This window comes from Solanum lycopersicum, chromosome 1, assembly GCF_036512215.1.
Source record: "Solanum lycopersicum chromosome 1, SLM_r2.1".
NCBI classification, from domain to species: Eukaryota; Viridiplantae; Streptophyta; class Magnoliopsida; order Solanales; family Solanaceae; genus Solanum; species Solanum lycopersicum.
In genome coordinates, this window is record NC_090800.1 from 71,979,183 (window position 1) to 71,994,900 (window position 15,718).

Here is a 15,718-nt window from a genome sequence, read left to right on the forward strand (position 1 = left end):
CTTCTGTGTGCAGTAAGAATTACCTTGTTTGTAGTTAAACTCACCACAGTGCATTTCTCAGAAGTAAACTTGACCTCATTCCCTTTGTCACAGATTTGTGACACACTTAGTAAGCTGTACTTCAACCCATCCACATGGTAAACATTGTCAATTGAATCTTCAAGAGATCTTCCTACTTTCCCAACTCCCAGAATGTACCCCTTCTTGCCATCACCAAATGAGACACCTCCTCCTTGGAGGGTCTTGAGTGAGAGGAAGTTCTTTACATCACCAGTCATATGTTTAGAGCAGCCACTATCCATATACCAACATTGACTGCTGCTCCTCTCACTCACCTGCACCAAAAATCACTTGTTAAGCTTGGGAACCCATTTCAGCTTGAGTTCCCAGTAGGCAGACAAAGGAGTGATTAGATTGTACTTGGTCCAGTATGGTAGACTTTGAATCTTTCTAACAAAGGACCTAGGAGCAGGAACAGAATTTTTCTTTGAAAATCTGTGAGTTGAGACAGGCTCTGTAGGACCAGGTCTCTCATTTGGTACATTTTGTCTTTCAGCATACTTAGAATATCTTTCACATGAGTTTCTCCAGCTAACACACTCATTCTTCAAATGTCCATTCTTACCACAATGCAGACACAACAGATTGTTGGACACAAACACATACTTACTGTGAGGATTATAAGGAGGACTTATGTTCAGACTTCCTAGTCTTTTCTTATTGAAATTACTCTGATTTGTCACATTTGACAGCAACTTTGAGGATTTGGTCCACTTAAGAGAATTTTCAAGCTCTTTCTTAAGTTTCACAACATCCTATTCTAATTTGTTATTCTTTTCAAGTGACAAACTAAGATTTTTCTCAGAGTTTTTCAATTTTTCTTGAATTTCAGCTTGCAGACTATTTGGCTTTCCATTCAGATTTTCAGCTTCTTCAGTAATCTGACACAACTGGTTCTTAAGTTCAGAGTTTTTTAACTCTAGAGACACCATTCTTGACATTGTGTCTTCAAATTGACCTTTGTTTTCAGTTAAAATTTCAAGTTCGGCAATCATGGTATCTCTTTCAGATGTCAACTCTTTCACAGAATCTAACATGACTTTTGCCAAGGTTCTCAATTTTTTAAGAGAATATTTATCCAAGTCAATTTTCATGTCAAGAAGAGTTACCTGATTGTCTTCTTCTTCATTTTCTGTGTGTGCCATGAGAGCAAACATTTCATTGAAGACAGTTTCCTCCTCATGCACAGCAACCATCGACACATCTTTTGGCTCATCAAGATCTTCTGAGTCACTAGAAGAATCCCCCCATGCAGCAAGAGCCCTTTTGACAACCATATCAGCAGCAGCTTTACGATCTCTGTTACCAAGTACCAGGTCCCTTCTGTTTTCTTTGTCACCCCTGTGTTTTTGATGTTCCTTGTTTTCATTCTTGAGTAAAGGACACTCTCTGATGAAGTGTCCAGATTTTCCACACTTGTAGCAAGTATCTCCTTGAGCAGCATTTCGAGTCCCATTTGTTCCTCTTTTATACATTTTGTTTTTTCTCACAATCTTTTGAAATCTACTGATGAGATATGTCATATCATCATCATCACTTGAATCTTCATCCGATTTATACTTCAACATCAATGATTTGTCCTTCTTGATTTCCTTTTTTGACAAATCATAGTTTCGATTCATCTCATGTGTTTTAAGATTGCCAATCAAGGCATCCATGGTCAGCACCTTCAAGTCTTTAGCTTCAGTAATGGCATCAACTTTGCTCTCCCAAGACTTTGGAAGAATTCGAAGCACTTTCCTGACTTGTTTGGTCATGCTTATAGGTTCACCCAAACTTCACAACTCATTTGTAATAGAAGACAACTTGGTGAACATGTCATGTATAGTTTCTCCTTCCTTCATTTTGAAGTTCTCATATCGTGAGGTGAGCATGTCAATCTTGGATTCTTTGACTTGTTCAGTTCCTTCATGTGCAGTCAATAAGCAATCCCAAATTTCTTTAGCAGACTCACAGGCTGACACTCTGTTGTACTCATCAGGTCCTATCCCACAGACCAGAAGAGTTTTAGCTTTGAAACCCTTTTCAATCTTTTTCCTGTCAGCATCATCATATTTCTGCCTGGGCTTTGGAACAGTAATGGTCTTTTCTCCATCCTTTACTTCCATCATTGGAACAAAGGGTCCATCTAGTATAATATCCCATAACTCGCTATCTTCAGCCATGAGATAGTCGTGCATTCTAACTTTCCACCAACTGTAGAAATGTCCATTGAAACGAGGAGGTCTGTGTGATGACTGACCTTCTTTGAGGTTAAGTGGAGCTGTCATTCTTAGAACAAAATCACTTCCTTGGTGTTAACCAAATAGGTAGTGCCTGCTCTGATACCACTTGATAGAATGTGTGGCTTCACTTAATAGTAATGGACCAGGTCCCTTACTTTACTTCAGAAAATTACCAGAAAGTTAAATGCAGTAAAATCAACACAATGATTTTACGTGGAAACCTCCTTGCTTAAGGGAGTAAAACCACGACCTGTCTCACAGGATTTTCAATCGTTTCCACTAATCTTCAAAAGCAAAAGCGAAACACGATTACACCAAACGTAAGAAAGAGTTATCAATCTTACTGTTAAGCAATAGACCTCTATTGCTCAACAAGCCAAAGTAGAAAAACAATCTACCCACTAAGCTATCCCACCTGGACAACCTAGACTTTTAACACAACACACCAATTCCTTTATAGATTTAGGAGTGGTTTACAATTTAAGAACAAGAGAATAGATTCCTAAACAACTAGACGAAAAGCTCCAGATGTTGCTGTTGTCCTAGGAATGATTCTGCCTTTGCTTTGTGTAGCCTTCGCAAGAGTTCTTGAAAAGTTTTTATCAAGTTGCAAAAACTAAAACACAAATGTTTAGAAAAGTGCCTTTTATATGGGAAAGTCACTTTCCTAAACTTCTTTGCCATTGGTTGGAAAGGTCACACTTTTCTGACGCCATCGGGAAGTGTGCACCTACTTTCTGTACGTCTCCAGCTGGCAGTTGACTGGCTCATCATCATGAGGGTCTGGTACCTCTACTAAGTCCCTGGGTTTGTTTCATCTGCAATACTTCAAAGAAGACACCTGCAATACTCAAGTAGAAAACCCAGTACCTTTATGAGGTCCCTAAGTTTGTCAAATCATCAAAACTACAAATAACACTATGACTTTCATTATGCATCTCTATGATCTACCAAAGAGATGCACAAAGGATATTTTGAAAAGAAATCCAAATGAACCTTTTTCTGATCCTTTAAAAACCTTTACCCCAACATCATTATGAATAGTAATAGGGGACAAATATCGTTAACAATGTATTTTATCTCAATAGAATTTATATTTTCTTCTATATTAAGTTGAGTTATTATTGCATTAACTAAACCAATATAGAGAGTAAACGCATCATATATGATGCCCTCCATCCGAAAATCGACGTATTTTCCTGTTTCATAATATTAAAATAATATTTTAGTAAAATATAATGTATAATTACTACATAATTCATACACACTTCATACACATTTACTATATGATTCAATTACCTATACACTAAACAGTTCATATAATTCATACACGTTTAATTATATCATTCACTAACTTATACAATACTCCAATTAAAGATACATAATACATTTTAAAAACAAAATTCATACAATAACATATATTATAATTTAAATAGAAATAAAATATTGTACTTTTAAAGAAAAAAATTTCATACACAAATGATACATGTTTCATATACATTTGATTTACTAAAAAGATAAACTTCAGACTTCATGTACGCTATATAGAACATACTGTTTCTTTTTTAAAAAAAACTTACAAATTGTATTACAAATAATACAGTTAACAAAAAAATTTAACACTGTTTTAAATGTAAAAAACAACAAATCTAAATAAAACCAACAATTTATAATTAAAAGAAACAAATCATAACTAAAAACTAGCCCAAAATTTCACTTTTCACCGTGTTTAATTAAAATTGACACAAAGTTATACATCAGAAGTGAAATATGCAACTATGAAAATAATCTTTAATTCTTGGGGTAAAAAATGAATTATATGTTGAAAGAAATTTGAAAATAATAGAGAATTTTTGGAATGAAGAATAATTGTAATGCTAATCATTTATCTACCTTTAATTTAACTCAATAAAAAGTTAAACTCTTCAAATTCTCAAGCGTGCAACATTGAATAAATGCAGTAATTATCACTGACAAAAGCCACTTAATTTATGTTGTCAGAATTCTTAATCGTTAAAATTAATTACTCATTATCACTTTATCCACTTAATTTTTAATTAATTTTTAATAACAACTCTTTTTAATAAATTATAATTAACAATATAATTACTAATAAAATGTTATAAAGTGAGATATTAAATACTACAAAATGAAATTGAAACTCTAATGCTATAACTTGATAATAATACTACACATAATGCTATATACAAAATTTACACTTATAAAATTCTGTATATTGGGCCATTTGTTTCGGGCATTTTGGGTTGTTAATGGATGATGGACAACAACAAATCATTTTGGGAATCACTATTATATATACTACTCTATTTATCTATACTTTCATGATACAAATTTACTATTACTTTTAATATATTAAGAAAAATATATTTAGATATACTTTTTCTACCGGGAGACACTAAAATGAAGAGGAAAGTGAGTGTATCTCAAATATATATAAGTTACACTAAATACATACGAGATACATGTATTTGTGTGTATCTAGTGTGATTCACACCTATGTGAAATACCAGATACATGTGAGAATGAAATGAAAGAGAGACAAGATATATATATATATATATATATATATATATATATATATATATATATATATATATATATATAATTTCACTTAAATACAAGGTATAATACATAAATGTACCCTTTAACTTGGTTTTAAATTACATTTATGCCCTTCAACTTTAGATTTAACAAATAGACACTTAAACTTGTATAAAGTTGAACAAATAGACACATATGTTCCACATGTCATCTTCAGTGGCGTACCCAGGGTTTTCACAAAGTGGGAATGAGGATTTGAACTTACGTAGACGGGAGATTATGCTTTTTTTACCACTAGGCCAAGGGTCACACTTGCGTTAGTGGGGTCAAAAGTTAATCTATACATATAAATTTTTAAAAAATAATTAAATATACATATATATGCAGTGTTATTTTTCAACGAAGCGGGTTCATGTGAACCCACTTGACCCTCTGTGGGCCCGCCCCTGGTCATCCTACATGTTATTTTTGTCCTACGTGTATTGTTCCATGTAGGACTCATGTGTCTATTTATTTAAAAGTTGGATAGTTAAAGTGTCTGTTTATGCATTATGAAAGTTGGAGGACAAAGTTAAAATTTGAAGCCAAGTTTAAGGTCTAATATATGTATTATGCTTAAATATAATGTATCTAAAATAAATTATCTTTAATTTTAACTCAGATATATCAAGATACATATATTTATATGAACACATCAAAATTTAATTAGACACATAATATTATAAATTAAAGTGTATTTACATAATTAACTCTCGAATTAATTAGTGATATTGAATGTAAGTTACCATCATTTGCCATGAGATAAAAGATCTAAGGCCCAATGGATTTATTGTTTTTGAACAGGATAAAGATTCTCCAGGTTCTCCCTTCCAATTTCAACCAATCATTCTAATTCTAGCATGATGAGCTCAACTTCCATTGTCATCAACCACCTCAAAATTTTATTTTTCTTATTTTTCCTATGAAATGCTACTGATTAAGACCACCAAAATTCTTGGCCAGCATCCAAGTTTCTTGAACTAGTTGAGGAAAATGTCTCTTTTTGCTCCTTCCAGTGGACTCACACTTCTTCAATCAACTAAAGATCAAAACTTTAGGCAACTTTTTTCATCTCATTTCATCAATCATGTTCAAGTAAGAACAGTCCCTTATGCAACTCCTTTTCTTTCTGTCAATGTATCTGGTAGACCCTTTAGAGTTAGTTCAAGAAAGCTTAAACCCATCATAGCTTCAGCTGCCTCTACTGTCGAAACCCCCAAGATTTCATTCAGAGGTAAAAATCCAAAAGATATCAATGTTTTGGTTGTGGGTTCAACTGGGTACATTGGGAAATTTGTGGTTAAGGAGTTAACCAGTAGAGGATTTAATGTTATTGCTGTTGCTAGAGAAAAAAGTGGTATTAAAGGGAAGAATAGTAAAGATGATACCTTGGAACAGTTAAATGGAGCTAATGTGTGTTTTTCTGATGTTACCAATTTGGAGACTTTGGAGAAAAGTGTACAAGGTTTAGGGGTTTCAATTGATGTTGTTGTGTCTTGTCTTGCTAGTCGAAATGGTGGGGTAAAAGATTCTTGGAATATCGATTATGAGGCAACAAAGAATAGTCTTGTTGCTGGGAGGAAGTTTGGGGCTTCACACTTTGTTTTGCTGTCTGCAATTTGTGTTCAAAAGCCCCTTCTTGAATTTCAAAGAGCTAAGCTGAAATTCGAGGCGGAATTGATGAAAGAAGCTGAAGAAGATAATGGATTTACTTATAGTATTGTTAGACCTACTGCATTTTTCAAGAGCTTAGGAGGTCAGGTTGAATTGGTGAAAGATGGGAAACCTTATGTGATGTTTGGGGATGGAAAGTTGTGTGCTTGCAAGCCGATAAGCGAACAAGATTTAGCTTCTTTTATGGCTGATTGTGTACTGAAAGAGGATAAAATCAATCAGGTCTTGCCAATTGGAGGACCTGGGAAGGCATTGACACCTTTAGAACAAGGGGAAATGTTGTTTAAACTTGTGGGGAAAGAACCCAAATTTCTCAAGGTGCCAATTGAAATAATGGATTTTGCAATAGGATTTCTTGACTTCCTTGTAAAAATATTTCCTTCGTTGGAAGATGCGGCCGAGTTTGGGAAGATTGGTAGGTATTATGCTGCTGAGAGCATGTTGATTTGGGATCCTGACACTGGTGAATATAATGCTGAGGCAACACCAAGTTATGGAAATGATACATTGGAAGATTTTTTCCAAAGAGTACTGAAAGAAGGAATGGCTGGTCAGGAGTTGGGAGAGCAAACAATATTCTAAATACTCCATCAAAGAGGATACTCTCTGACAAATCAATTTTGAGGTATGCAGTTTGTCCGGCTGTAGCAGATATTAATAAGTTTACAATTTATTTATGTGTAAATTATACTCTAATATGAATATATGCTACATTCTGAAATGTTAAGCAGCTTAGTTATAATGTGCACATATCAACTAGTTGTGTCAAATTAGAGAATTCTTTTCCTGCATACAGAAAATGGAAATTATCCTGCCATCGAACTGCGGAGTCTAAGATCTTCTAGAAAACAGATGGCGGAGTAGAACTGTTGTTGAACAGTGTTGTCTCAAATTAGAGAGTTCTATTTCTGCATACAAATATGGAAACTACCCTGTTGTCAAACTGCATTTAATAGGATCTACTATAGATAGCCATTTGGTGGTATTTAAGCTAGAAAAAGGTGATTTTTATACCATGTGTGCACTTTATAATCCTTTTTCGAGGGTAATGTCTAAGACCAGAATGGTGGAGAGGGAGCTAATTAAGTGATAAAAGGGTGATCTCTTTTGTAGTTTTGCTTAAACAGTTAGATAACTTACCTTGCAACTCCTCTTGATGGAATTTCAAGCAAACTTGGGAGAGATATAACTGAACTGGGAAAAGCTTTTCACTTGCAAGTTTAAATTTCTAATGAGCTGGAGTGACTAATTATGACACAAGTGGATGTACTCAAAAGGTGATGCTTATTTGGCACCTTTCTGTTTTTGAGTTCAATTTCAGAAGCTCATAAATTTTATTTTGGATTGGATCTTATTCTCTGATAATATATACTAATAAGTATGTTGAGACAACTATTTGTACGAGTTAACTAATATACATGTTTATAGGACTGGTCATTGCTATCACAGTTGACTTAATTTGCCTGCAATGACCAGGTTTAGTTGTTTTTAGATGAGGTATTCAAATTGAGGTTGAGTACATAAACAACCTTACATCTGTAAGACTCATCACTTATGTTTGTTATATGGTTGGGACTACTAGCAATTACTTATCAGGTTCCCTTCTTCATTCTTTTTTAAGTTTTCTCTCCTTAGATAGTGCAATATATGTAATTTTAGGTGGTATTTACTTGTCTTATGCTTCCAACAAGTATATAGCAGGGTTCCTGGGCGAAAAGATAAGGGTGATATGTGCCCTACGTTACACTCCATAGGATACTCAAGATTGTTTAACACATATACTTTTCACTTGAAATACTCCTCTGGTTGCTATCTTAATATAATGATAGCATCCTAGAAAGGTTTACTATTACTCTGGTTTGTCTTTGGAAATGTTTCTTTCATTACATTAATATGGTAAGGTTTATGCTTGCGGGAAAAAAAATCGTGAGAGTAGTTTAACTCAAAATCTGATAAGGATAATTATGTAGATAATAGGTTATCTTTTTCTTGGCTAGTCTGAACAGAGACGTTTATTTGATTCTGGACGTTGTCCAATATTATAGTCCTTTTTTCTTCTTTTTCTTTGAACTATTTATTTAGAAGATTATGCATGCACTGTTAGTCTCTGTGTATAGATACTGGAAATGCTCCATTGTTTCAATATATGTACTTGTGTTACTTGTATCCCAATAGATGCCAATTCTCAAATGTTATAGTTTCTCATTTTTATAGCGAGTTCTGTTTAATAGTTGAGGTGTTCATTCAAGGTTGCTATAGGATTTGGACCTCATCAAAACATCCCATCTTAAATTTAGGGCCCATGATGACTATGAAGCCTCAAGTATCGGTAAGCTTCAAAGACATTGCAATCAAATCTAAGTCCTAGATATGGAGCTGTGGCTATTTCATGTCTTAGCCAGTCTTCATATTTTACCTGCTTAACTGGTATACCACAATTGACTCCAAAATGCTTTTGGTCCTCTGCTGTATGATAACAATTGATCGAAGATAGAGAATTTTCTGTTTAATATCAATACAAGTACATCAATGAATTCATATACAAGAACTGGTACAATGTCTACTTTCACCAGCTGCACAAGAAAATGGCCAAACATTACCCAAATTTGAACAACTCATACACACACACTTTCACATACTGACATTTACCAAGGGTTGTTCTGCTATACATGAAGAATTCACTTTTCATCTGTCTTGTCACTTGGGGATCTTCTTAGAAAGGGAGTATACAGAGAGGAGAACAAGTAGCACAAGCATAACACTCGCGAACAATGAGACTCCTATAGAAGCTCCTACGTATCTGCAAAACTTTCCATACAGTGTGCAAACCTTTCCCCACCTCACATGAGTGTTGCCTTTTAGTCCCACGTAAGTCACCGATCCTGCTGCTCCTGTTGCTGATGCCACTATTCCTAGCAAAAGCTGCAAGTTTACATTAACATTAAGCTAGTAAGTACTGGTAAACCCAAGATTTAATCAATAAACGTGCCACAGTCACAGTGAACAATATTCTACGCGTGTCTTGACTGTGATAGTATAGTCCACACCAAAATTTCATAACCTACTTCCTAAAAACATTGTATGGAACTAGTGATACAACAGAAAGCTCGGGAGGCCTCAAGCACAATACACGTTACCTTGGAGATACCTAATTCCATCTTAATCTATCGTTGAAGAAAAAGGCGATCAGAACTTACTACATCAATGACAATGAAGTGGGAAATGATCTTTGCACAGCAACCAGGCTTGATGAGGGAGTACAATGAGCCTAGTGTAGTAATTAGGCTGAAGAAACCAGCCACAGAGAGTGCTGCTACAAAATAGCTGCAACACATAAATTCATTAGAATTAGCTAGCTTTCATAAACTAGTTTGAAATTAAAGTTCAATTCTAATCAATGCAAATTATAGTCAAAATGAATAAAAAAGATAAACAAGAAAAAATAAGGAAGGTGAAATAGAATAGCCAAGTGTCAAGATATGTTATGCATTAAATTAAATGATGCTATAAAAATAAGAAATTTTGACAGAATCCTAATTATGAGATGTGACTCAAAAAATATAATTGTTGTGGCAGCTGTAAATCCACTTGCTAATTGTTTTATAATCATATTTTCAGATTTTTACTATACAAAATTGGAAAAGAACAGATACACGTGAAGAAAATGTTGGCTTTTGTAAGAGTATACGCGTGAATTAGGAACACATCATGGATTTCAACTCTACTCTAAAGAAAAGTCATAATTCTTTTTTTATTTTAACAGTTTCTCTTACGTATCAATCAATACTATCTTTTCAAACGTATGACCAAATTAAATAAGCACTTTTTAGAGTCCGTTTGGATTGATTTAGAAGTTAATCATACTTATTTATAAGTCATTTTAATCTTTTAAAGTGTTTGGCAATTTAAAAATAACTTAAAATAAGTTTACAATGACTTAAAAATTAAAAGTAGGTCTCCTTGTTATTTTTTATTTTTTGACTTAAAAGTTATTTAAGTTTGACTTTTTCTTTTTTGACTTAAAATATATTTTTAAAGTCAATCCAACCGGACTCTTAGGACTCGTTTGGTAGGGGGCCTTAAGTAGAATAGTCCATGGATTAAAATTTAACCATCTAATACATTGTTTGGTTACATTATTTTATTTAATCAATGAATTGCTTATACATGATATGTGTGTGGTCTTATTTAATCCCTAGTAAATGAAGGGATAACTAATCAAAGATTTGTTAAACTTTGGATAAGACCCATAAATGACAAAACTATCTCTTTATTCATTTTCTTAAATTTCTGTTGTAATTACATTTTCTTTTATTAATATTGAAATAATTATAAATATTCTTTTTAATGCTCTAAATTCATTAAGTGTAATTTAATGATTTCACTAATATTTTTCTCTTTTTTTTCAATGTAGTTCGTCATTAATCACTTGAACTATATTTTTAATAAGCTTTAGCTATTGAACAATATTAGTAGTTTTAAATCTATATTAATTTTAAGATATACTTGACCAACAAAAAATTAGAAATATGTCATCAAAGATCTCCTTGAGGTATATTTTTAACTTTAGCTAGTTATTAAATGAAATAGAAAATCCTAAAAAAAAATAACATTGTCCACAACAACTTTGATTAATTATTATCCAGGTAAGCGACTTTGGTATAAAATTGTATAAGTATATTTATAGATCTCCATTTTAAGTTTAAACTCTTTTGTCAACATCCGGTTGCCATATACAATAATTATACAGGGTTAAATTTGTAAAAAAAGAAATAAACAAAGATTTAGCTTCTTTTTTTTTTTTACTATGAATTCTATTCAACTGTTGCGTAGTATTAAATTCTTGTTATTAATCACGCACAAAAAAGAAAAAAAAATTATTTCAATTTATATAACATATATTTTTTTTGTTATTTTTTAATATAAATAAATTATAGTGTTATAGTCCGGTTATCTACTTTGATTCAATTATATGAAATAAAATTTTTTATAATTACACAAGGGTATAATAGGAAAGAAATTGTTCGTAGGTTACAACTCAAACATAAGATTAAGTGAAAAGTAATGAACCAAACATTTGATCAAAAATAATCCATGTACTATCAATCCCTGCATTACTAATCTCTGCGTAACTAATTCATGCATTACTAATTCATGTGTTATCATGTTTGTACTATACGACCCCTTAGTAATATTGTAATCTCAGAATTTATCAGCATATCATACCTATTGATATTATCTGCTATACTATAACCGATAAAAACACATTTAAGGTTCCTTAAATCTAATCACAATATTTGCTTGTTTGAACAAACTTTTAAAATCAACTTATATTTTTGTGTTCTTTTAAAAAAAGATGGTTAGGAGTATACTTGATGGAATACAAATTATGTTTGGTCAATATAATTTTTAAATCACTTGTGAGATTGATCAAGCTAATTATAAGTGTTTTTAAATGTATTTTTCTCAAAAGCTTTTCAAAGTGTCTTCGAAAAAGAAAAAGGGGAGAAGAGTTTGATATATCCCTCAACTTTCTCATTTAGAGTTATTATACCCTTTGTTATGAAAGTGACTCATATATACCTCTACTTGTAAACAAATGTCTCACATATACCCTTTTCCTCTAACGGAAATGAAAAAAATAATTTTAATCTAACTTTTTATTATTTTTTTCTACAAAAATATAATTCCATATGAGTAAATTTAATCCTCGTCAAACATATTTTTTGACTTTTTTTTTGTTTCAATGACTAATTTAAAATTACTATTTTGATAATCAAATTTATTTATGTTTCACTAATATTTTTGTAAAACTTATTGTAGATGACCAAATTTTTTTCTTCGAATACAAAAATCAAATTACAATATAGACAAAAAAAATAGTTTAAATTTTTTCTTTAAACTAGGGAAGGAAATAAAAAAATAAAATAAGAATAAGAAACTCAAATAATTATAATAAAAGAGGTTAAAAAATAATTTATGTATGAAAAAAATTAAAATATACCTTGTATTTTGATAGAAGAATCATATATACCCCTAAATAATTTTTTAAAAAAATTAAAAGTAATAAATATAAATTTAAAATTATTTTTTTTAATTTCCGTTAAATGAAGGATATATATTAGTCATTTTGTAATGGCACGGGTATATGTAAGCCGTTTGTATAACGATAAGGGCATATATGAACCACTTTCACAACGAGGAATATATCAGCTCCAAATGATTATGTTAAGGGGTATATCAGACCCTTTTCCAAGAAAAAAAAAATCTACTCTTATTTGGTTTCTAAAAAGAACTACTCCCCTCCTAACACTCACTCTCTCAAAAGCTAAATCAAATATCTCTTCTTCTTTTTTTTAAAAAAAAAAGTGCTTTCTCAAAACAAAATAATAAACATTTTTGGCCACCCAAAACCTTGGCCAAACATGTTATTACATTGTTTTCCAAAGCATATCAATCTTTTTCCCATACAGTATGTTTTCCTCCCATAGCCTATTTTCGAAATTCTTAGTAAAAATTCTGACATCGTCACTGTCGTTAGACCAAAACAAAGATACGTAAAACTTACATGAGTGCCGGTGAGTGAGTGAACTTAGCAGGACGAGGGTTTGGGAGCATTTTAGTTTCCTTACTAGTTGACATGACCACCACAGACACAACCGCCGAAGCAAACACTAACAACCTTAACACCACATCAGCCACCGCAAAGTAGTCAGTGGGCCAAGTTGTAGGTGGTGGAGCCGCCTTTTCAGGCTCCACCACCGGAGCTTCGGTTGGGGGAACAACCTTTGCAGGTTCACTAGCCATAGGTACACAACACTAGAGGTACCAAAAATTATGTATTAAATGATAATTAAGTTAATTAGTGATAATCAACACAATAGATAGTGATATTTATAGACTTTTTTTTTATAAAAAAAAACTTAATCTAATTAAGGTAGTTGGAATTGCCCACACGCCAAGTTTTATTTGATTAATTGGATAATAAAACATAATTATATTGATGCTAGTTCGACTACGTTAATGTTCAAACGATGTGGAAAATATTCGTGACGCTAGGATTGATGTAGAATCAATGATCATACATTATATAATTGGGTTTCTTGTTGATGTTTATGTCCAATTTTGTACGTGAAGGACTAGAACCTTAATTTACATAAAGTTGAAAATGATTTAATGATTATCTTCAACTTTAACACTTCCTTGTAGTCTTATTAATCATTAAAATCATTTGTAATTTGATGAATCACCCATTTACCTAACTTCCCTTTTTCCTCCGTATCAATAGATAAAGGCACAAGTATATCACATTATATGACCGAAATTTTAGAAATATACTTTGATTAAATTAATGTCTTATTATTTCTAAATTAATTTTTTTTTAAATTTTTTTTATACCTTTTGGCTTATGTAACTCCATACAATTAAAGCGTGTGAGAGATATTTAGATGTCATGTAAGTCAAAAAGATTAATATACTTTTCCCTATCAAAGTTGTGACATTACTTGAGTAAATTTTTTTTTTTTTTGGTAATAGAGTAAATTAAGGTTGATGGGACTTGTTCATGAGAATTTTAGGTATATATTTTTACTTGAGGTAACTACTAACTACCAAAAGAGAGTTGACAGAGGACAATGATAAAGGGGCCTAGTTTGTTCAACTAATTAACTTTAACATTATTTTCAACATTTTTCTAACAAATGATTGGACTTTTATCTCCTTTTAATTTTGGGTCTATGTCTTTTACGTTATTGATATTATTAAGTTTGAAATATTTAAATTTAAATATACATAAATAAAATAAAACATACTAATTAACCTTTAAGTATAATTTGAATATTAAGATGTTAAATCAAGCTTTGAATTACAAAATTATAAAGTTGTTCTTTAATCTCAATATCTGAATAAATAAATTAGTTCTATTTTAAAATTAATAAATACAGAATCAAATAAGATACTATGTTAATATAATATTTTTAAAAAATTAGACGACGGTTGGTGATGGTGATGGTGAAGGTGCTGCTAATACTAGTGGTTATGAGTGTTCATTGGAGGTAATGTCGATAGTTAGAAATTTCTCATATGATGTTGGAGGTAATGTCGATAGTTAGAAATTTCTCATATGGTGTTCGAACTTTGAATAGCAAATAATATTATATTTTTCAATAATTAGGTGCACCAAAAAAATTAAAATCAAACAACACATATTTAGCTATTTTTTTAATTTAAAAGATAATAATTAAAATGACTTTGTTATGAAATTAAAACATCAATTGTACGGTTGAATTATGTTTGGGGAAAATGCATATAATAGCAAACTATCAATTCAAATTAAATATTGTAAATATAGTATAATTTAGTTGTACCCCATAGCAAACTGTTGATATTTCGCCTCTCTCCAGGTGAATCTCGCTTGCCACTTTCGTTCTCTCTCTCGCCTGTTTAGCTTTTATATAAACACAAACGTATTTTTATACGTTTGTGTTTGTATAAAGCAAGAAAAAAATGTATATATACATATATTTTTGTTCTCCTCTCCCAGATCTCGCTCGTCACTTTCACAGATTTCGCTCGCCGGTCTCTCCCTTGCCTCTCTCGCTTATACAAACAGAAATATAATTGTGTATAAAGCGAGAAAATATTGTATATACACCTGCAAATATATATATCTTCGTCCTATACACTTATAATTATACAATAGAAATATTTTCCTGTCAGTTCTATTTTGCCTTTCTTTCTTTCTCGCTTTATACAAACACAGATTGTACAATTTATCTTTTGTATATGTATACCGAAACAAAAATAAATTATATATATCTGTTGTTTTCTTTTGTATTTTCATAGCAAAATATACATATTTATATTTGCTATAAAACACAATTATACAAACTATATCTATAATATATAAAAATAATTTTTGTTTTTGCTACATATGATGGTTGCTCATTATGTTTTTGGTCCATTTAGTTTCTACAGTTGATTAGACCCAAATAGGCCCAATTTAAAAGGAAACATTTAGAAGGCTAAAAATAAGAGAAAATCACACAAATTAGACCCAATAGACAAAGTATTTATCCTAGTTGCACTCAATTTCATATGTTAACTTTGATTGGATTAACAACCCAATTATTTATCTAAGTTGCACTCAAATTCAATAT

General features: G+C 31.6%; 3 protein-coding genes across 5 annotated transcripts; 1 reads left to right on the top strand and 2 right to left on the bottom strand.

The window, feature by feature from the left end:
• Positions 1-1,838: 1,838 nt before the first annotated feature.
• LOC138346988 (uncharacterized) lies at positions 1,839-2,330 on the bottom strand. The gene has a single exon (XM_069294766.1). The coding sequence runs from the start codon at positions 2,328-2,330 to the stop codon at positions 1,839-1,841; it is 492 nt and encodes a 163-aa protein (XP_069150867.1).
• A 3,223-nt stretch (positions 2,331-5,553) lies between these two features.
• On the top strand, positions 5,554-10,044 carry LOC101247061 (divinyl chlorophyllide a 8-vinyl-reductase, chloroplastic). 3 transcript variants are annotated; one of them, XM_010322908.4, is made up of 2 exons: positions 5,554-7,185; positions 8,810-10,044. In XM_010322908.4, exon 1 carries the CDS (start codon positions 5,880-5,882, stop codon positions 7,140-7,142), a length of 1,263 nt encoding a protein of 420 aa, XP_010321210.1. In that variant the 5' UTR covers positions 5,554-5,879; the 3' UTR covers positions 7,143-7,185; positions 8,810-10,044. The 3 variants fall into 3 exon arrangements, with proteins under 3 accessions (XP_010321210.1, XP_069154890.1, XP_010321216.1); XM_069298789.1 differs by having other exon boundaries at positions 8,820-9,117; XM_010322914.4 differs by having other exon boundaries at positions 8,858-9,117.
• On the bottom strand, positions 9,041-13,437 carry LOC101247363 (CASP-like protein 1). The gene is made up of 3 exons (XM_004229171.5): positions 13,129-13,437; positions 9,758-9,884; positions 9,041-9,482 (listed from the first exon to the last, which is right to left on the bottom strand). Exons 1-3 carry the CDS (start codon positions 13,365-13,367, stop codon positions 9,258-9,260), a joined length of 591 nt encoding a protein of 196 aa, XP_004229219.1. The 5' UTR covers positions 13,368-13,437; the 3' UTR covers positions 9,041-9,257.
• Positions 13,438-15,718: the final 2,281 nt, after the last annotated feature.